Consider the following 23353-nt stretch of genomic DNA (forward strand, 5'->3'; position numbering starts at 1 on the left):
TGTGCATGAGGGTAGGCTAAGCTTTCCCAGGACCCCTAATATTTTCTTCCCACTCTCCAATGGATAGGTTTGTGTACCTGACTTGGGAGGCTAGTGCTATAAGCCTTTTTCAGCCACAAGGCCCAGGGAGCAGAGACCTCTGTGTTGCCTCTTTCCGATCTTGTCTGTCCTGAATGCCATAAGGAGGAACCATGGGGACATGTGACCATGTCCCAGTTGGCCTATCCTTATACTCAAATCTTAATGACTCCTCTTGACTCCACACCAAACCTTGGATTCCAATGATCCCTTTTGAGACTGATTAAAAAAAAAAAAAAATCATCCTGTCCCCATGGCTCTATGAGAAAGATTAGTTTCCTCTAGAAAGTCTCTGGGAGCAATCCACTCTTATTTAGAACCGTCTTCCAAACAGAAGTCCACACAGCCATAGCAAGTCACCCAAGTATTCTAGGAGGTCTAGTAATTCCAGGTTTTTCCTTCTTCATGGCCATTACCTGGTTTCAGTGGCTGATCTTGTATTAATCTTCAGGCTAACATTGGCACTGAGTCTCTCTACTTTGTTTCTGACAGATGAGAAAAGAGGCAGACCTAATGGCAAATAGGGCATCTCCACCAAGCAAGAGTCAAACGGTATGCCAATACACTGGACGAAGAAAGGCTTCCTAATAGATCCCATAGAGGAGTCTCCAAAGGCATCAGCATGTGATGAATCAGGAGAAGCTATGCCACTGTGGGTGGTGCTCTATTTTTTAAAAAATGCAAGCAGTGATTTCAATTCATCAAGACATCATCTGTCACATTAAATTCAGGTTGTTAATTTCAATATTACTTTAAATTTATATTGGCTTATGTTGTAACCAAACTGAAGTATATAGAAGTATGCCTTGTTTTATGGTTTACACATTTAAAGACACATAACAATGATCACATATTCAAATAAAAATAAAGTTATTTAAACCACCATGGAAGGGAGGTTTGTAGAAATTTCTGTTTTCCTTCTAAAGCTATTTGTGCATTTCTCAAGATTGAAAAACACTGGTCTATAGTAAGAGGAGGTCACATCTTGCTTCAGGGTGTGTATCACAATCAACAAGGAGAGGCTGGCGTTTGACCGATCTCATATTTTCTTTCCAATACTACCCTTCTTCCTCTCTTTTTTTTCCTCTGCCCTACCCCCAGCTATGGGGTAAGTTCTAAAACAGTCACTATTTCTTACTGATCTCTTAGAATAAGATCACAAATAGGCCCTCATCCCTGTCTCCTTCCCCACCATCATCTCTCACCAAGATCTTCTCCCTTGCTCTGTGAGCCTCGGCATATTGTCCCGTTTCAGTTCCTTCTATGTCGAAAGCTCTTTTCTACTTCCTAGTTGTTTCCTCTTCTCCAGCTGACCTCCTGCGTATTTTCCAGGCTATTTCTTACTCATCGTTCCAAGCTTAGCTCAAATGTCACTTTGTTAGAGAGATGCCTGAGCAGTGTCTGTTGGAGTGATGGATGGATGGATGGATGGATGGGTAGGTGGATGGATGGATGGATAGTTGGATGGATGGATGGATGGATGGGGAGGCCTTTCCTGATCTTGCAATCTAAATAAAAGTATCACTTGATATTCCTTTCTATAATATTACTTTTTCTTCTATAAATCAGCAATTTTCAATGATAAATTGACTTAGTATCTACCCACTGTGCCTCAGTGGACTGTACATTCCATGAGGGCAGGTCACTAATGACTTCATACCCATTAGAGGGCATTCCATTCAGAAGGCGCTCACTGTGTGTGTGTGTGTGTGTGTGTGTGTGTGTGTGTGTGTACTGAGTAAATGAACAAAAGGAACAACTGAAGATTACGTTCACGTCACTAAGCAACTGTAAACATTTTAAAGTCTTTTAATTAATGGATTATGTTAACATGGGACAATCCAAAGAATGATTAAATTTTTAAGACAATGATACATTTTAGCCTTTGAAAGGAAAAAGAATCTCAAGCCGAAACAGCTTTTGCATGCAGCCAGCCTCCTGAAACTCTAATCAAAGACAAAATATATACTATTATCAGTATGAGAGTCACTATAAAGGCTACAGATTTTTTAGTGAAATTCACTTATTGCTTGGACATAATGGCTCTTAAGATATGTATGATTCAGTAGTTGCCAAACCATATTCTCATAAAGTAGGTTTGTTTTTTTTCTCATTTAACCAACATAATTATTTTTTTAAAAATTAAAAAGATGGGCCCAGGATCATCTCAACACATTTTCTTCCTGTGTGTTTAACCCTAAGCACACCCTGTCTCAACACTGCCCTAAACCCCCAGGAGTGACAGACAGAAAAGCCAGCTAGCCCAGATGCCAATCATCAGGAGTGAGGAGGGGGCAGGCCAGTGTGTCCCGCCACCACAGTGCCCAGCTAGTCCAGGGCCACATGAAACTTGCCAGCAGATTAAGGCTATAACTCTAAACCATCTGGAAACCTCAGGAGCTGGGGTTTGGGACACTTTGCTATGTGGTAACCCTCAGGCCTTCTCAGCTTAGCCCAGACCCTGCGTCCTGCTGCTTCTCTGAGATGGATGAAGGAGACAGGCTGATCCCTAAAGACAGCATAACTCCCCGAGTCAATGCTCCAGAGATGCTGGGGAGGGAATGAAAACCTTAGAAATCTAGGGGCGCCTGGGTGGCTCAGTGGGTTAAGCCGCTGCCTTTGGCTCAGGTCATGATCTCAGGGTCCTGGGATCGAGCCCCGCATCGGGCTCTCTGCTCTGCAGGGAGCCTGCTTCCTCCTCTCTCTCTGCCTGCCTCTCTGCCTACTTGTGATCTCTCCCTCTGTCAAATAAATAAATAAAATCTTTAAAAAAAAAAAAACAAAACTTAGAAGTCCATCAGCTGATTTGGTCTACAGTTATCAGATTTTTGTTAAGGTCTAGATTTCAAGGCCACCCCATTAACAGCTTGCTTTATTTTAGAATTACTCACTATCTATTGTACACTTCTCCGGAGACATGTTCTTACCAGTGTTTTTGAATTTGGCTTTTACAATGATGAAGAGAATATTATTTTTAATTATCAAAGCATTCTGAAAGAGAATTCGTGCAAGAAAGATGAACTAATATTGGGATCTCTAGTGTCAGGGAATATTGAATTTGTCTTATCAATGGATGGGCTGTAAGGCAGCCCACAGGAAAGGAATATCCTACAATAATGTTTCCCTGAAGAACACTCTGAGTATTTATTAAAAATACAGATTCCTGGGATGCCTGGGTGGCTCAGTCAGTTGAGCATCTGCCTTTGGCTCAGGTCATGATCCCAGGGTTCTGGGGTCCAGTTCCATGTCAGGTTCCCTGCTCAGTGGAGAACCTGCTTCTCCCTGCCCCTCTGGCTCCCCCTGCTTATGCACTTTCTCTCTGTCTCCACTCTTGCTCCTGCACTTTCTCTCTCAAATAAATAAATAAAGTCTTTAACAAAAAATAATAAAGATTCCTGAGCCTCAACTCAAACCCACTAAGTCAGACTTCACCAAGGGAGTGACCTGGACATGTGTATATTTCACAAGTATCTCCTGGTAATTGGCATGAGGGGAGTTTTGAAAATTGCCCTACAAAAATTATTCTTCATCAGAGAAATACATTAGGATAATGGAAAAGCTCTCAGAATGTATGTGATGGGGCCTCCCTCAGAGATTTTCCTAGGGGAGGGTGGAACCTAAACAACCATCTTTTGAAAATGTTTACCAAGGAATTCTTACCTGCACTCTGATGAAGTATCAGTCCTAAAGGAATATTTAATGTGGATCTGAGGTATGGAAATGAGGCATAACTTAGCCTAGGCTGTAACACTGAGGAAGAAAATGGCGAGGCATATTTCCTTCTAGAAGCAGCAAACTTTTCAGAGCAGCAAACACAGCAGGACTGACATGCCAGTATACAGCTGGAGGTTTCTAAATGTCCACTCTGCCCCGGTATGGCAGACAGTCTATGAATTATTCAGTTGGTTGGTGAGTCAGAAATCACTCATGCCATCTGGATTACCCAGACAGTCTTTTTCCATTTGGGACACTGTTTTTAAGGATCATAAAATTCATTAGGTCCAATCAGAGCCATACACGTTACTGCATCATATGCCAACTAGAGTATATGATTCTAGTAAATCACATATGAAGTATTGATTTTTAAGGTAACATGCTAAGATGCGAAGATTGATTGCAATTTGATTATCAATAGGTAGTACAATCTCAAGTTTCCAAATAAAAGCAAGTCAAAATGCTCTTCAGGGAGGACTGCTATCCTATTTTTCTCTTTATCTGTATGAGTTTTTATACACATACAAATAAAGAAAAATACAGCATGTTACATACACTATTCTGTACTTTGCTTTTTTCCAGCTAAAACGTCTTGGGGATTTTTCCATATCAGCTCATAGAGAACATCTCATTCTTTTTTAAAGACCATGAAACCTGAATTTCAGTTCAGTTTTATTAAGCTTGGAGTCAGACCTTCCTCTTCCTTTGACCAAGGCCCACCCGTAATAAGTGTGTGTGTGTGTGTGTGTGTGTGTGTGTGTGTGTGTGTGTGTGCATGTATCTGTTTGTGTGTTTCTTTTTAAAAGATCACCAGGGTGATCAGTTCACCTGTCAGTTCAGGGCCTCTAAGAAGCAGATGCTGGGACAGAATTAGACACACAAGACAATTACTGGGGGAACGTACCTGAAGGTTAGAGGCCAGAAGAAGCAGGAGTAGGTAGGAAAAGCTTATAGGTCACGATGTAGGTCCGAAACCCATGAAAGGAAAGAGGGAATGAAGCAGGCTTTGGTAGAGGAATCTCAGATTGCAGTGTAGCCCTGGAAAGTTTCAGCCATCAGTAGGGAACACAGGAAATGTCAGCCTGGCAGAGGCTGTGTTGAGAAGGAATGTCCAGCTCTATAGCCATCCCACTGTTCTCGGTTACCAGCTAGAGATAGTCTAGGTGGAGCATGGCTGCAGCGTGGATAACGCCATGATCCAAATTTTCAGCAGCTCGAGGCTGCTGACCAATCTTCCTCCTCGCAGCAAGTTCTCTTGAAGGAAGATCTGAGCAGTACACAGCCATGGTACTACTATGTACTATGGTACACTACCACCTCTCCTTGCATAGCAACAGTCATCATCTCCACGCACATCTGGGGAGCTCTCTTCTTAAGGGAAAGCTTATGAAAAGGAAGTCAATGGGGCAAATCACTGTGGTAGGTCTTGGGGCTGTGAATGGTTATCTTCTCCCTCTTCCTCTCACTGTTCTAAATCCTCCTCATCCGGAGATACCTACCATAGCAGCAGGTTTTGGTGGTTTACCTTGTGGTGGGACCCAAACCTTTATTCCTGGAGGGTCCAAACCTTGCTAAGCCATATATATGCATGCATCCACAGTTACAAGGGATCAGTGGAGTACCAGGAAGTATCCAATGGACCACTTGTGTTCCAACACATATTCCCTTCTGTTTCCATTGTAGAAAAGTCTCCTCCTGCTCAGAATTTGCAGTTCAACAGGACTCTCATTTTGTCCTTTTACAAAAATACTTCCACAGTGGAGACCCCGCAAAGCCCAGAATTGCATGGGTAGGAAAAACAAAGACCTTGAATGGGTCATTGGATATGATGTTGAGTGAGGTATTCTTGTTTCTACCTTTTAGTTCCCAAACCTATGCATTCAACTGACTGAGCATGTAGTGCTACACAGAAGCTGATTTAGTGAATATACTTCGTCCTGAAGGACATGACTCCATCTTTGCAGATTATTACGAGCAAACTGAAATTCAGCTGTGCCTCTAGGAAACCAGTCCATCATTCTGTGAGGCTGGCTCCTCAAGCTAAGGGCTAGAGGCATGCTGTAAGTAATAGGCAATGAAGCATGTAATAAGACCAATCAATGGATCCCATGGTCAGGGCTCACTTTAGGATCTCATTCATTCTGAAGTAAGTCCCTTGGCCATTCGTGATGTTATGTGAAATTCCATTCCTGTGCATCAGGTACCCTGTAAGCTCTTGGATAGTGGTGATACTGGCTAAGGTTCTGTAAGCATACACAGAGTATGTGTCTATCCCAAGATAGGATAAACCATTGGCTTTTCCAGGCTAGAAGGGGCCCAATATATAGTCACCAAGATATTCTCAAGGACTAATGTCAGTTGCAGGCAGGCTGGACATTCAGAGGCAGCAGTTGCTAAACTGACCTTGATAAGTATGAGTCCATGGATAACCTCCATCTCTGCTGTTGAGGCCACTAAGTTCACATGCCCCTTGTTCCAGATCTAGGTTGGCTGGCAAGGAAGGATGGCTGACATCACCTGGCTGAGTCCTTTTGTCTGCTTGTGTTTTCAGTGCCTCCCCATGGAAGGTAGTGACACGCAACACAAACCCTTCACATGTCACTCCCATCCCCATGTCTCCATCCTAGAGCTCCATGTCTCCAGTCTTCCAGTCCTTTTCATTCCAGGCCTCTGACTAGATGGTCAGGTTGTTGGCCATTACCCAAAAATCGACATACATTTCTACCTCATGCCACTTTTTCTTCCATACAAAGCAGATGACCAGGTTTACCACTCACAACCTGTCCCTTAGGAAGATTTTCCCTCTTTCAAGACCACTCCCAAGCACAGCCTCCATTCCTTTTCAGCTTCTGCCACATACTGTGCCTGTCTATCTATAAGCCAAGCGTAGGCGTCTCTTCCTTTTTCAGCTGGTTGTACGGAACTTCAATCTCCCCATAGGTAAGAGCCAAGGAAGGGTGCTTAGTGCAACACTAGAAGACATGGGGGTCTGGGCAACCTGTTCTGGTAGTTTATAATGCCCTCTGCTCCCACTCAGCTTAATTCTGGATACACCATGTCCAACCTACAGTAGACTGATTTGGGTCCTTCTGAATTTGCCTTGGTAGGTTCAACAAGACCCAGCTTATAATGGGAAATTCTAGATGACTGGCCTCTTGGTGCCCTATGGTCAAACATTCCTTTTCTACCAAGGAACCCTTTCTCAAAAGAGAGACAGTTCTCTTTTACAGATGGGGGGCCTTCTTTCAGAGCCCCCATAGACCTGCATTGTGATTCTTCCACTGGGGCTTGCCATAATCTCCCTATTGTATCTTTTCTCACCACTGACACCAAACGCCCACACAAAAGGATCTGTCTAATCATCTGGCCAAAGAGGCAGGGCCATTTGCAGCACAACTCCTACTAAACCCTCTCCTGCTCTGAGCCTTTCAAAGCTAGTGGCTTCCATAAATGTCACTCATCATATAGCCTGCAGCAGTTTCTAAGTGTGATCTCCGTTGCTTCTGGGACCCAAAAGGGCTACCTTTTTTGTATTAGAAGCTATAAAATGCAGCAGTTTGTCTTTTACTTTGGAAGGGATGTTCCAGGCAGAATGAGGGCTCGTTGTGAATACCGCAACAGATTTGAGGTATGCTTCTCGCTGCAGGGTCTCTCTACGGGGGATCAGAGTGGTGCCCTGCGTGGCCGCCCCATGAGGTGTTCCTACTTCTCCGTAAGCTTTATGAAGTGCTTGCCATGTGAAAGTAATAAGTGAAATGCAACAGGTGACAAAAATGCTAGAGCATGGGGCACCTGGGTGGCTCAGTGGATCAAGCCGCTGCCTTCGGCTCAGGTCATGGTCTCGGGGTCCTGGGATCGAGCCCCGCATGGGGGGTGGTCTCTGCTCAGCAGGGAGCCTGCTTCCCCCCTCTCTCTGCCTGCCTCTCTGCCTACTTGTGATCTCTGTCAAATAAAAAAATAAAATCTTTTAAAAAAATGCTAAAGCATGTTTAAGGAAAGCACAAAGAACTGAAGCTTTATCTGGAATGCAGTCAGCATCTGAAGAATCCAACGAGGCTTCAAGTGGTGCCCACTGAGGTAGGCTGTAGATTGGAGTAGCAACACTTGGCAAGGAGAACCCATCTCCCCGTGTCAGTCAGTCAGAGGACAGCCTTTCCTATTACTGGCTATTGTTTCAAATCCCATTCCAGAGCTTTTGGAACAATTCATTCCCCTTACTTTTCTTTTACTGCCTAATAATTGATTTTTCCCCCTCTCCTTTAGCTATCATGCATTTAGCTGCTTCTTTTTTTTTTTTTAAGATTTTTTCTTTTATTTATTTGACAGAGAGAGAGATCACAAGTAGGCAGAGAGGCAGGCAGAGAGAGAGGAGGAAGCAGGCTCCCTGTGGAGCAGAGAGCCCGATGCGGGGCTCGATCCCAGGACCCTGAGATCATGACCTGAGCCGAAGGCAGCAGCTTGATCCACTGAGCCACCCAGGCGCCCCCATTTAGCTGCTTCTTACCCCTTAATTGTGCTTTCAGCAAATTGTGTGCCTCCCTTCTTTATTCAACTTGTTACAAAAAACTTAGCTCATCAATTTGCACAACTTTGAAAATCTTCATACCAACAGTCCCATGAGTACCAGGTGATGTGTGGAAGTGTTGAATCACGATATTGTACCCCTGAAACCAATAGTACACTGCATGTTAACTCATAGGAATTTAAATAAAAACTTTACCAAAATACCAACACTTTCAAATATGCTTTTATATTCATTTGCCACCCCCAATTGTGCTATTTCCAGTGCTGAGTTGCCTCCGTGACTTCCCATGTTCAGAATAAAGCGCTCTGACCTCCGATGTCACACGAGAGAGCTGCACCCATCATCTTGAGTCCGCATAGGAGGTCTCCTCTGTCTCACAATCACAGACACCCATTCCCTTCATTCCCTCCCTTTGTAGGGTGGCTCTTCATGCAAAAAGGTCCTACTGCATCGACGTCTGAAAGGACAGCCCTTCTACCCACAGGACTCCTACAGGCTAGCATAGCCCGCAAAATCCCTCTGTTCTCTGAGCTCCTAGGACACGGACACTTGGCACTTATTCGCTGCTTGTAGCTGCCTCCCTTGTCCCTTTATTATTTTTCTTTTTTCATCTCCTGCCTCTTTAGAGATACTTTATACCGTTAGGAGCAAGATCCAGGCCTTATACTTCTCTACGTCTCCAAACCTAACCCAGGAATCATGGATACGTGAGGAGAGCACGTGTGTGTGTGCACACACACGCACACAGACATGTACACATATACTTCATGTTTTGCTTTGGGTCCTGGGGCCTCGGGACAGACCTGCCATCTACTCTGTGTCTTCAAGCTTACTGACTCTTCTAAGTCTCCCTTTAATCTGTTTTTATCTTTGTCATTGTGAGAACTTTCCTGAAACCCTCTGTGAGCCTCATCCTTGGACATGTACGCTAAGCCCACGTGGATCTCTGCCTGTTAGGAAGAGCAGGCAGAGAGCCACAAGGGACAAGTCATAGGAAGAAACCAAAGCACTGCCCTTGAGACTTAAAAAAGGCTCAGCTGGTGTTTTTATATCTGAATTAGACTATTTCTAAATTAGACTCTTAGCCTCTAGGGCAGGATTGCCTAGTTGGAAAGGTAAGCCAACAAGTATCCAGCAATTATACAAAATCCTGGTACCAAGAAGCTAATGCTTAGAACACAAAAGCCAGCCTAAAATCAAGGAGACTAGAAAGGGATAAGAAGAACACACAGGGAATGAGATGGCTGTAGTGACAGGAGAGCAAGCAGAGGCAAATGACATGGGTTTTTCAGAAGGTGAGGGAGAGAACTGCTCCAAAGTTTTGAATTCACAGCTGCCACTAGCAGGATAGACACTGAAGAGACCGGGTGCTTGGGTGGCTCAGTCGGTTAAGTATCTGCCTTCAGTTCAGGTCATGATCCCAGGGTTCTGAGATCAAGTCCTGCATCAGGCTCCCTGCTCGGGGGGAGCCTGCTTCTTGCTGGGCCTGCTGGGCCTCCTGCTTATATGCGCATGCACATGCTTGCGCTCTCTCTCTCTCTTTTTGACAAATAAATAAATAAAATCTTTAAAATATTGTCTTAAAAAAAAAAAAACCTGAAGAGATGCCATTATATCTGTCATCCAGAAGGTCCCTTCTGGCTAGTCTTCACCAGACTAGTGAGGATAGAACTCAAATTGAACGGCATGAGAATGAGAGGGGGGATATGTGAATGTATATGATATATATGCATAATACTTTAATATACATATTACACGAATATAATACACTTTCCAGGAGGTCAGCAGTTTTGAGAAGAACAAACAGAGGACTTGAGGTGAAAACAGGACCAAGAAATTAGGACCGTTTTTATGTGGAGGACACATGAGCATGGTTGTGGGATGGAAGAAAAGAAATTACAACATATTCAAATGAGAGAAGGAATTACCCAAAACAAGGAGAGGAAAAAGAATATATTTTCCTCTGGGATGGAATGGGTGGGGAAAGGAAGAAAATGAGAATGACTGATAAGCTTTGGAGAGAGGAAGAAAGAGGGAGGATGTTCCTGAGTTAGCTCTCCTCCTCTTGAGGGAGAAGACAAGGCCTCTGCTCAGTAGGAAAGAGCTGGGGCTGAGCAGGGCTTAGGTGACAGGCATCTGGAAGTTGCCTGGGAAGAGATCTACTGTGTGTGTGTGTGGAGGGATTGACCTGAGTCTTGTCCCCAGGGTTTGCAATGGCAACTGGTACATGACATGATTGCCTCCAGAAGGGGCTTCCTAGGAGCAGGGAATAAGGTTGGAGATGGGGTGGGCACCAGGTAGTCACTATGGAAAGCACATTTGATAGGGCCTTCAGGCAGGGAAAGGCTAAGAAGACGCATAACATATTGAAGGAGTAGAGACTTTGGCAAGTCAATGGCTTGTGCCTGAATGGGAAAGACCAGAGAGTGTTGTCAAAGAGTAGGAGTGTAAATTTCCAGTTTTCAGAGTTGGCTTTCGTCTTGGTCCAAGTAAGGTCCAGGCTGCGTCTGAGGACTTTAAGATAAAGGTCATGGCACTGGGAAAGACAACGGCTTGTGAAGCAGGATGAACCTGCTCAGGACAATGACAGGGGAAAGCGCATGGGGCAAAGAGAACATGAGCCACCAGTCCTGGATGCACATGGGGGAGGGACCTATAGAGAACAGAGACAAGAGTGGACCACAGAGGGAGTGAGTGCACCATGCAAGTCTCCAAAGGAAGGGCTACTGAGCAGGTGCCAGAGAGAGGAGAAAATCAAGGATTATTTACTTATTGACTAATTTATTTCTAGTTTTCAACCTGCATTACCCAACTGCCTTCTGGGCATCTCCTCTGGGATATATTGCTGAGTTTTCTTCTCCTGAGTGAACCTATCTTACCACCTCTCTAATTTACTCTTCTTTCTCCATTTCTTTAATTCTAGACAGTAACATCACCATTCATGTGGCCAGCTACTCTAAAAAGTAAGAAATAAAATTCACATTCACCAGCCCTGCCTGCTCTCCACTCAGGCTGCTTTCTTCTCCCATCTGAAAGCTCTCATCCTTGTTCCAATATAGGACAGTACTAAATAAGAGAACTACCTCCAGAGTCAGACAGACCTGGATGGAATCCCAGATGGACCATTTCTACCTGGAATGATCTTGGGCACATAAATGTCTTAAACCTAATTTTCTTCTTTGTAAAAGGGTTATAATGCTAGTATTAATCCCATGGATTATTATGAGATTTAAATGAATTAATGCATTTAAAGAACTGAGCACTGAATTTGGCATCTAATCTGCCTTCTAAATTGAGAAGACCATTAATTTAGGGATTTTCTTCTTCTTTTGAAATCAAGTAATCCGCAAAGCTTATGACCATATTTCTTTTTTATTTATTGTGGGTGAACTTCTTAAATCATTATGAATGCTTTATTACAAATATGCTAGTAAAAATCATTTCGATTTACTTAATCCAGTAATTTAAATTGTATGTGCTTTTTTAAAATTTTTTTTTTAAAGATTTTATTTTATTTATTTGACAGAGAGAGAGCTCACAAGTAGGCAGAGAGGCAGGGAGAGAGAGGAGGAAGCAGGCTCCCTGCGGAGCAGAGAGCCTGATGCGGGGCTCGATCCCAGGACCCTGAGATCATGACCTGAGCCAAAGGCAGCCGCTTAATCCACTGAGCCACCCAGGCGCCCCTAAATGTGCTTTTTTAAACACACCTTGAAGCAACAAACACACTTTAGACAATAAACACCTACAGATTAGCTTCCGTCATTTGTAAATTTTAATCAAGTATTTCAATAATTAATTCTAATATGTAAATAAAATGAAGTCACCGATACATTTTTAAACACGCCTTCATTAGGAAATACTAAATTCTAAACAAAACATCCTCACCAAAGGTTGCTACTAGACGTTCACACTCAAACGCTTACATTTGGTTACAAAATTTGGGAGAGTGGAAGCCTAGACTAGCTGAGTTTTGAGCATGGGGAAAAAGAAACTGCTCCAGTGGTTGTCAGCCCCTGGGCTCCAGCGGCCTCCCCCACCCCACCTGTCAAACCAACATTCGCATTCTCTTCTTACTAATCCCTCCTTAAAGCTAAATTCAACTCCCCCTTATCCAGGGCAAAGGTTCAGAGTGAGAGGGAAAATAAGGACATGACTAACTCTGACTGGTGAATTGCAACATTATTCCACTGCCTACTACCTGCTCTGCCATCATCTTCAGCACCTCTTCCTCCTCCTCATTCTCTTTCTCAGTCTTCTCCCACCATTGCTATTGAACCTGAACACTTACATGAATGAACAGATCAGTGTGATTGGGGAAACCTTCCACTGTGATGGCAGCAGGCAAATGGAGCATGGCTTGCATGGCTGCTTTGCCAAAAGTTCTAGAAGCTACCAAAACTCAATACTAATTTTCTTCCATGAAGAAAGCCAAGGGCAGACTCAGGTTAGGATTACAATGAGTTGAAATTTTGTATTTCAAAATTTCAACTCATCCTATCCGATGTTGTCTTCTTTTAATGAAGGTGCCTTCCAAGGAAGATATCTACTATGGAGAGCAAGAGATAGATTAAGAGATAAATGGCCCTATCTTTTTGGTTCCCCAAACCTCTACATTCTATCCAAATGTTATGTGTATCCTCGCCCTTTGTCCACCCACCACAGATGGACTAGACATCCATCACAGAAGCCAGACACTTTCTCTGCGCTAGTTTATTACAGAAAATCTATCATTTGCAGTGAGAGCTCATTAAGAAAAGAAAAAAAAAGTTTCCACTGTGCTTGCAAACAAAAACCTAGCCCTGAAATATTCATATATGGATCCTAACACATACAGGTGTAGGTTTAAAAAAAGAAAGAAAGAAAAACAGAAAGGACAAAGGTTACTTCACGAAAAAAGCCAGTTTAGAAAGAGGAAAAACATGTTGGGTTTGAGCAACCACACTGTTTTTCATACCAAATAGAACCCCCAAAATTGATGGCAATGTGTCCATCTATGCTAGCTCCTGATCCTGGCGTATCCCATAGTAGAGAAATGGAATTGTGGTTCAGCAGCAAAGACTTGGGCCCTCGTTTTCCCAGTGGCCTAAATCAATCCCTAGTCCAGGACAAGATGCTGAGCAAGATGCGTAATTATTTCAGGCCACTAGGGTAAGCACTATTCCTGGCAACTCTGCAGGCAGTGCCATGGGTGAGGCTTTCTGATTCTCTTTGGTGATTTGGTTCTGTGTAAACGGAGATTTTTCTTTCAGTATTTCAGCCAGAGAAGCAGGAAGGGCCAGCTCCAGTCCTGAGATAGAGCCAATCAAGATCAATTTCCGTTCCTTTTTCTGCATAGTTGAGTCTATTCTTTCCCTGCTCCCTGTCCTGACATCAGATCATTTTTTTCTGATTATCAAATACCTACTGAGAGAAATTTGGCAGCCTCTGGTGCTCCCCCAATATCCAAAGCCTCTCAGCCTAAGAAATGTCACGAATAACCCTCAAAGCTGTGTCCTTCAGAGGCAACCTCAGACCCCAGGGCTATGAACCATAGAAAGGTGTCTCCCGTAAGTATTTTGGTGGTTGAGACCAATGCGGGCTTTCACCAAAGGCTATACTGATTCAACTTGCCTATTACCAAATCTCTAATTCTTGGCTTTGAACTGTACCACGACATACCCGTTAATATCTCACATAGGAAGAGAAAAACAAATCTTGTCATTCCCGTTTGGCGGATGGTGAAATAGAGGTTTTCAAATTTAAAAGAGTTGCCTAAAGTGAATTCAACAAAACAGTGTTGTAGCTGGAAAGTAGATCAGCTGATACCTGTCCCCAGTTTTTTAGGTCACTGGCTTTTTGTAAGTTTAGAGCACTGTTTTACTTACCATATTCCTCCTTGAGATTTTCTATTTACTTTGTTAAACTGTGGATACCAGGGGAGAGGTACCAGGTGTACATTCCAGACATTTACACAATATCCACGGACTGAGCAGTCTGCCTGTTGGGTACATAGCTCCTGGCTGAAGAATTTCTAAGTTGTCAGAAGAACAAATGAGGCATTAGGGGCTCTGATATGAAAGGAAATTGCACATACCCCTGCAAAGATAGATTAAAACCATCCTGTTCCTTATTACCAATGAAAAGCTGACCGATTTAATCTGCGCTTTTTCAAATTACATTGCTCTCCCCCTGTATCTTCATTAAATAAATGCAAACACATGTGCTTAGAAATGGGTAGGTGTAAAAGAACATTCTGCACAATTATATCTAGGCTGCCAGAGATTTATATCACACGCACACATATATCTAGGAGATGTTAATTCATGATGACAGCTGAGCATGACAAATGCAACAGTACACAAGTTGGAATGCCGGGAAAAAAATGCAACTACAAACCCCATGCAGACAAACACGCATACAGGAGTTTTCCCTCAACACACACGTGGTCGCACTTACAGGAGCTTAACCACTTTGATAAACCCCAAACACAAACACAGGAGGCTCCGCAGCCCGAGAGCTGCCCCCACACATGCAGCCGCGCCTTCGTCTACCAGCAGGGATTCGCGCGCGTCCCTGGGTACACTCGCCCTCCCACCGGCATCCCACTGCGCGAACACACGCGCGCCAACCGCTCCCCGCGCCCGCCCGCCCTCGGGGGAAGCGTTGGCTCCCGGGGCTGGGGGCAGGGCCGGGTGGGGCCGGAGCGCCGCGGGGCCGGGCCTCGGCGCCCGGGGTGGGGACGAGGGGCGGGCGCGGGGTGGCGCCCGGCTCACGTGGGCGGGCGGGAGCAGCTGAAGGTCTGTTCCGGAGCCTGGGCTGTCCTCTCGCGCGCGGCGCTGGCCCGGGCGGCGGCGGGGAAGGAGGCGGAGGAGGAGGAGGAAGGCGGCGGTGGCGGTGGCGGTGGCGGCGGCGAAAGAAGAGGGGAGGACGGGGGCGGCGTCGGACTGGAGCCGAGCGGCGGCGCGAGCTGCCCGGGGCGCTGTCGTGAGATCGCCCGCCGGGCCCCCATCCCCGAGCTACACCCTGCCGTGCCCAGCTCTGCCCGCGTCCGTGCCCCCGCGGGGAGCGCGCCGGGGCTGCCCCCCGAATGACGGGCGGAAGGTTCGACTTCGACGATGGCGGCACCTACTGCGGCGGCTGGGAGGAGGGCAAGGCACACGGGCATGGCATCTGCACGGGGCCCAAGGGCCAGGGCGAGTACTCGGGCTCCTGGTCGCACGGCTTCGAGGTGGCTGGAGGCTACACCTGGCCCAGCGGCAACACCTACCAGGGATACTGGGCGCAGGGCAAGCGGCACGGGCTGGGGGTGGAGACGAAGGGCAAGTGGATGTACCGGGGGGAGTGGTCACATGGTTTCAAGGGGCGCTACGGGGTCCGGCAGAGCCTGTGCACCCCCGCTCGCTACGAGGGTACCTGGAGTAACGGGCTGCAGGACGGGTACGGCGTGGAGACCTACGGGGACGGAGGTGAGCAGCGTCGCAGGCGGCTCAGCTGCTCCGTGAGCTGGTGCGGTGGGCTTTGCCCAGGCTGCGGGGAAGCGGGGAGGACGAGAGGCGCACGTGTCCGGAAACCCGCCAAAACACCTGGGAAGCCTCCCACCCATCTCCCGCGCCAGCGTGGAGACGCGACTAGTGGCGCGGGGTTGGGGTGGGGGGGGCTCTGACCCGGTTCTTGGAACGGGCAGTATGTCCACACCCGGGGGAGCAAGGCGTGAATATACCTGGCGGGCGCCAGCACTGCACTGCCACCAGGAGGGAGCGCCGCCCGGGTGGGTTGGGCAGGGGAGAGGACGCTGTCACTTGAGCCCGTCACATTACGTTCCTGATCCCTCCCTCTCCCGGCAGGGTTTGAAAACGCCACTCCGGTGGAGTTAGAGCGAACGCTCTGGGCTTGTGAGGCTGGCGGTCGGCGCTGACCGCTCCCCGGATTGGTTTCACGTGGAGTCGTATTTCGCTTCTGGTCCTCTAGTAGCCTAAAGATAGAAGCCAGAACCCCATAATTAGGATGTAGGGGAATTGTACCTTATTTGGAGTGCATTTGGAAACATCCTAGCTGTGGAGGTGGAGAGGCACCTGATGCAGGTGCGGCTCAAACGGTGTGAGTTTCCCTTCCCGGTTTTCATTCGGTTCCCTAAAGTTTTCCATCAGAAGAATGGTGGTCATTGTTGACCTGGAGATCTTTGGGCAAGTTACTAGGAAAATGGCTTAGAAATGAACACTGAAGGCCACGTTTTAAGAAATATATTCAAAAGATACATTCCTACAGTTGCTAAGTTAGCAGCCACTTTACTCCAGCGAATGGCAGTATGGAATCACCAAATTGCACCAAGGTTCTATGACCTTAGCACGCAATGAACAAAATCGTTATATGAACAAATATGTACAAAATTTACCTGATTTTACTACTTAACAACTTTGTGAAATAAATTGTGTATATAATAGGGCAGAGTTCCTTTTTTTTTTTTTAATTAGGGAAAGTATCCATTACTGAAACAGGTGTCAAAACCTGATGAATTTTCTTGTGTAATAAGCTGAGAAAGATGAATAGCTTATGCTTTGGCAAAATACATTTTCTGATGATAAACATAATCATAGTTAATTGAAAAAGGCTAGGGGAGGCAGTGTCAACGTTTGTCGTTACACAGCTCAGAGTTGAAGGGAATTAAAAGGATCCAATTAAAACTTTCTCCAGCCCACTGCATAAAAGCTTACACAATTTGTACACTTCACTTACTCAGCACACTTGGGCTGTATTTCAAATGCAAAATAGTAAGATTCAATGGTAGAATTTGATAAAAAGACATCTCTTGGACCTACAGTATAAATAAAGGATATGGTTCTCATGGATTAGAAGGGGGGGGCACTTTCTCTAATACTTTTATATGGGCTCCAGTCTTGAGTTTCACAGTAGTTAATTAGGGCCCTTAAATATTCTGAATGGGCATATAGTGCCTTGGTTGACAGCCCTATAAATATGTTAGCTTGTGATTGGATTTTATTGGAGACCCTAGGTCTGTAATATAACTAAATTCCATGCTCAAAAGTAGAATGCAAAATTTATTTTTTAAATTTGCATGTTATTTTATAACCTCTTAAGGCGGCCGAGGATAGTTCTCTTCAGTTTGAGAAGGTTAAAAATAAATTAGTCTTAAATAAAAAAATAAATCTTTTAAAGTTACTACTCATTAAACAAAATCTCTTGGTTTAGAGGATTCATTACACTTAGCAAATACATAGACATATATATCTATATATATCTATATCTATCAGTGAAGGTCCTCTATGTATGTATTGTAGAAGCTCAAATAAGTGACCAGGATGACGTTATGGATAATCTGCCTTCTGACTCTATTTTTTTTTTTTTTAAGATTTATTTATTTATTTGACACACAGATCGTTAAGTAGGCAGAGAGAGGGGGAGAAGCAGGCTCCCTGCGGAGCAGAGAACCCGATGTGGGGCTTGATCCCAGGACCCCGGGATCATGACCTGAGCTGAAGGCAGAGGCTTAACCCACTGAGCCACCCAGGCACCCCTGATTTAAAACTAACTTTAAAAAATTTTTTAAACCCTTAAAATTTGGCATCATGTGGTTTTCCTTTTCTACAAAAAGAAAAAAAAAATCAAATATGCTCCCAGTTAGGAAAGAAAAAAAAAAAAACAAAAACCTTAAAAATCACTTTGAATGTCTGCTCTACACTAGTTGATTTTCTTGCTTTCTTTCATATGTCACTTCATTAGAAAGTCCCTAATCATAAAGCAGGGGTCTAAGTAGAAGTGTATTGCTATAACTTATTTTATGCAAAAGTTTTGGTCAAAATAGGAAATACCACCTCCCCTATTTTTGAGAATAAGTTTATTTTTGTCTCTGCACTACCACCTGTCCATCCCTGTGCACCCATTGTCAAGCTTAGGGAAAATCTGATTCCATGTATTTTGTGACATTTAACTAGAAGATGGAGTATTAATTCCATAAGGAATGTATCACCTGATTATTTTCTTAGTGATTTGTGTGTAAAGTGTTGCCAAAACTGCCTGAATATTAATTAAGAATAAAATAGTACAGTACTAATGAAATCCGAAATCTAGGTGCCCAGAATTTTTTTTTTGCATAAATTCTGATCTGCTGCACCTCATTTTTTTTCACCAGTCATAAACTATTGAAAATATCTAGGAAGGCACATTGCTTTATTAATTATGTGCATCGTTGTATATGCCCATTCATAGCACATGAATATAAATTTGGCATAGTGCAATCTGCATTTGACTGGGACTCATTTGACTGGGTGACTTCTGCTATAAGATTATGTAGTTAAAATGGCTATATCTAGAAAACCAACTCCCAGATGAAAAAGTCATAGAACATAATTTAAAACAAAACCTGTAAAAATAATTTTTACAGTTGTGAAATATGCATCTTTATTTGAGGAATGGAGACTAACTAATTAGAACTTTATTTGGACAGCAGGGAAAAGTTGGAACCCACCTGCTTCATAAAAAAAAATAGAAGCCCTTTTTTTCCCACAAAGTTCATTGACTAACCCCATTTTAAATTTCAGATGAACTACTAACAGTTTGACTGTAAATTGGTTTTTAGCAATTCCATGGAAGAAGTCTTCCATATACTGTGATTTAACAAAATAAGATAGGAACATTTCCAATGCAGTTGCTCCCCCGCTCCCTGTTTGACAGTTAAGCAGAGACCTAAACTTTCTAATTACTGCTGTTGCCTTAAACTGCTTGGATTTTCAAGCAATACTTATTTGGAAATTCTAAATACTCCTCTTACTTTTGGAGATACCAGTTACAGAAACTACTTGTTAATTTTCTCTCAGTGTTAAACATTTGCTAAGATGGTATGGTTGCATTTTCAAAGTATAAAACATACCAAATAGCACCTTTGGAAACTGTTCTTGCAAAATTAACTTGTCATTGTGTAGAAAGGTAGAGATGATTATAGCATTACTTGTTTATTTAAACAAAATATTTTAAAAACAAAGTTGTTTTGGTATGTATAAGTCAGTGTGTAGAACTTTTATCCTAGAACTTCTATTTTACCCATATAGACAGAGGGAAAGTCAAAGTTGAAATCTCCTAATTTCATTCCCTTCCCTGTTAAGGTGGTGGTATTTGGAAATGGCTAATATTCAGTAGGAATCTTTTTAACCTGGAATGTTCTATGTGACTATCTTATCCTTTGGGGTTTAATGCTTTTGCGAAAACTATGGCCCACCTACCTCCTCAGAAGTTCATAAATGTCAGGTTAAGACTCATATTTACCCAAAATAGGACATTCATAGTACCAGACCTACTTAGAATTTCATTGTTGTCCCACTGTTTTCCATTTATATGACATAAGTATATCAAACTAAACAGAAAGAGAAGGTAGTCATGAAATTTGTCAAAAATTTTGACTTTGGAGCCATTACAGTTTTAAATGTATTGAAATAATCAGCCCATATTAATACAATGCTATAAAACCACTAGCATATATAGCTCAAGTATTTAAAAAGTAAATGGAAATCTAAAATGAAAAGTGACTGCAAGTTAGATCTATATAATCAGAAACTGAAAGAGGTCAAAAAAGACTGTAATCATGATTTATTTTCTATTATATTGTGAGTTACTATGATAATACAGAAGTAATTACATCTTAAAATTTCCACATAGCTCCTTTTGGGGGGATACTATAATTTAAAATGTGCCTTTAATTAAAGGAGATCTCCCTAATTTTGAAAAGAAAAGTCTAAGTTCCCTAATTTTAATATTCAGTTTTTCATGTGACTTAAAAAGCCACACCAGGTTATTTATCGAATTTATTTAATAGAAAAACTTACCAAACACAAATGCTTTAGAGATTATCCTATTCCTAAAACAGCATAATATTCATTGAAAAAGTGATCTGGTATCACCAAACTTCTAAGAAACACCTTTGCTCTGAGATGAATTATATACTGTTAGGAGTGGAAGATTTACTCTGGTCTTCTCTGTTTTTCTAGGGGTAAGTAGTATATTCTTTTGAGCCACCATAGATATTTACTATAAAGTCATCAAACACCTACAGATCACAGGGTGCATAAGTTATAAAACTGGAAATTTTGTTTGCTTTTGAGGTAATTCCTGCCCTCAGAGTGCTTCTAGTCCACGTTTCATTCTGTTGTGTCAGAGACTAGGGAAATCAATGAAGAGAATGGCGAGGAGAAAGCAGAACTTTGGCAAGTACTACAGGACAAATCTTGACCGATTCACCTGGAAGTACAAAATCTTATAACAACTGCCCATTTTTTAGTAATGGTTCGCTATGTTCAGGATATATATAGTATTTGTCAAATCAACCTTAGCACCAAAAATTTCTTCCAAATCTAAATAATAAGCCTAAATATTACACAGTTTTCCCTACCTTAAAAAAATGAACATGAAAGAAAAAGTAAAATAATTTGATGGCCCATGTCCTGAGTACTCAGATCACTAATAATTTTAAGTCTTCGAACCTGTTGGCATGTTATAGTGACAGGCCTAGAGTTTTAAAAGGTTTTCAGCTAAATGAGTAAAATTAGAATGAAATTCACAAATAGAACTCATTTCATCTTCTGTGACACTGCCTTCCTTTGGGGGATTTTGATGTGTTAATTTCAGGGGAGAAAAGTTGTTTTCTAATGATCACTCTTTTTGTATTAGAAAGTAGTGGTTTCATCTGAAACACTCGGATAAATTTTTTAATGAAAAGCAAAGTTACCAGACTATTGGAAAATGCTATGCAATTACATTAAAACCATAGACACAAAATTACAGGGCAGGAATTCGCAAATGGATGAAAAGTAGCGCTTAGAGTTGACTTGGAAACGTGTGGGATTTGACCGAGGGCCTGCCTGCTCTATGCGCCAGGCTCTCCCGGAGCGCACCCAGGCGCTTCGGGCGCTTGCAGCCCATATGGCACCCCCTTGCACCCCGACTCATGCTGTGCTTTCTCATGGTCTCTCGAAGGTACCTACCAGGGCCAATGGGCCGGTGGCATGCGGCATGGCTACGGCGTGCGCCAGAGCGTGCCCTACGGCATGGCCACCGTGATCCGCTCGCCGCTGCGCACCTCCATGGCCTCGCTGCGCAGCGAGCAGAGCAATGGCAGCGTGCTCCACGACGCCGCGGCTGCTGCTGACAGCCCCGCCGGCACCCGCGGCGGCTTCGTGCTCAACTTCCACGCCGACGCGGAGCTCGCGGGCAAGAAGAAGGGCGGCCTCTTCCGAAGGGGCTCCCTTCTCGGAAGCATGAAACTTCGCAAGTCCGAATCCAAGTCTTCCATCTCCAGTAAGCGCAGCTCGGTCCGCAGCGATGCGGCCATGAGCCGAATCAGTTCCAGTGATGCCAACTCCACAATCAGCTTCGGCGACGTAGATTGTGATTTTTGCCCCATGGAAGACCACGTCGACGCCACCACCACGGAAACCTACATGGGCGAGTGGAAGAACGACAAGCGCAATGGTTTCGGCATCAGCGAGCGCTCCAACGGCATGAAGTATGAAGGCGAGTGGGCAAATAACAAGAGGCATGGGTATGGCTGCACCGTGTTTCCTGACGGCTCTAAAGAAGAGGGGAAATACAAAAATAATATTCTGGTCCGTGGAATAAGGAAGCAGCTTATACCAATAAGAAATACAAAAACTAGGGAGAAAGTGGACAGAGCAATTGAAGGCGCGCAAAGGGCAGCGGCCATGGCGAGAACCAAGGTGGAAATAGCGAATTCAAGGTATGTAAATACAGGGTGGGTGGTTATGCCTGGTCCTTCAAAACAGTGGGATATCAAATATTATGTTTGTCATTCTATTGGTAAGGTCACCAAAGAGCTGCCAGAACCAAAGTTAGAGAATGATGGAAGCGCAGTGAAGTGGGTCAGAAAGGTACCTGCACTGTTCTGAAACGCCATCATCACAAAATGTTGAAGGCACATTGAGATCCCCTTCTTGATGCAGATTACTTCCCTAATACTTATTGGCAGGTCGCTCAGACCCTATGCATATTTTCAGGAATTCAGAAAGTTACTTTCGGGGTGGTTGTTTGTTTTTGTTTTATTGAGAAGGCCTCAAAATCTAAATACAGCAGATATGGAAAATTACAAGACCAAATCTTGCATGGTTCTTTAAGACAAAGCTCCCATCCAGTTAAGAAGGGCACTTGTGGTGAGTCCTGGGTGTTATATGTAAGTGATGAATCACTGAATTCTACCAAACCAATATTGCACTGTATGTTAACTGCCTAAAATTTTAACAGTAATAATAATTAATAAGTAAAATATCACTGCAAAAAAATGAAAAAACAAAAAACCTCATCTCTATGGGAGTGGCAGAGGCATTAAGGCTCATATAAAGCACTGCGTTCTATGCAGGAATGATTAGATCAGTGGCATATCAAAAGGAAAAGGGTGGGGAGGAACCTGACATGGACAGATGGGACTGTCAGTGTGCCAAAGTTGGAAGAAAGTAGAGCAGTAGAGAAGGGATGGAGTGAGTAGGAGAAAGCGGTGAATTATAGATTGAGAAGTGGGGTGTATGTGGGCACAGAAGGACTATGTGCCTGAAGTTTTACCATTAATAGCTGGGTTCAGGGATCCAGCAAGAGGGTTGGAGAAATCTATTGTGAATAGAAGTGTCTTATTGTGGACAAAAGAGATGGTTATAAATGGGAAATATTCTTTTGGGGCTTATTTACTGGCCACCGACTGGCCACAGTTTTGTATGCCTTGAGGCATATGTCTTTTCCTGCTTCAGTAGTATTTTCTCATAGAAGTAAGCCTTCTTTCAAAGCCACAGAATATTAGCATGTCTTCAGTTTTTATTCTAGCATTGAATAAATGGACTCTCCTTTGCTTTGGCTGAACCATATGAAATTATTGATATTTGAACCTTTTGATATTAAAAAAATGGCAATTTCATGTGATTCAACTGAATACTTTCAGACTTCTGAAGTTTCTATTAAAAAAAAAACTTCTATGGCTGCTGTTTACTTCTTAGTATCTGAAGCACCACTTGGTCTTATTTTTTGCATTATATTGAGGTATGTATTAAA

General features: G+C 43.5%; 2 protein-coding genes across 5 annotated transcripts in view; one reads left to right on the top strand and one right to left on the bottom strand.

Annotated features, from left to right (window-relative positions):
* Positions 1–14256: 14256 nt before the first annotated feature.
* Positions 14257–15381, bottom strand: LOC123954408 (proline-rich receptor-like protein kinase PERK9). The gene is made up of 2 exons (XM_046025544.1): positions 15070–15381; positions 14257–14327 (listed from the first exon to the last, which is right to left on the bottom strand). The coding sequence occupies exons 1-2, from the start codon at positions 15303–15305 to the stop codon at positions 14264–14266; spliced, it is 300 nt and encodes a 99-aa protein (XP_045881500.1). The 5' UTR covers positions 15306–15381; the 3' UTR covers positions 14257–14263.
* The window catches only part of JPH1 (junctophilin 1), an 83714-nt gene continuing 75566 nt past the window's right edge, over positions 15206–23353 (top strand). For all 4 annotated transcript variants that reach the window (XM_046025532.1, XM_046025511.1, XM_046025518.1 and 1 more), the window contains exons 1-2: positions 15206–15762; positions 21278–22037. In XM_046025532.1, the coding sequence (XP_045881488.1) occupies positions 15384–15762; positions 21278–22037 (1139 nt within the window). In that variant the 5' untranslated portion in view covers positions 15206–15383. The remainder of the gene's footprint in view (positions 15763–21277; positions 22038–23353) is intronic.

This window comes from Meles meles, chromosome 1 (genome assembly GCF_922984935.1).
Source record: "Meles meles chromosome 1, mMelMel3.1 paternal haplotype, whole genome shotgun sequence".
NCBI lineage: Eukaryota > Metazoa > Chordata > Mammalia > Carnivora > Mustelidae > Meles > Meles meles.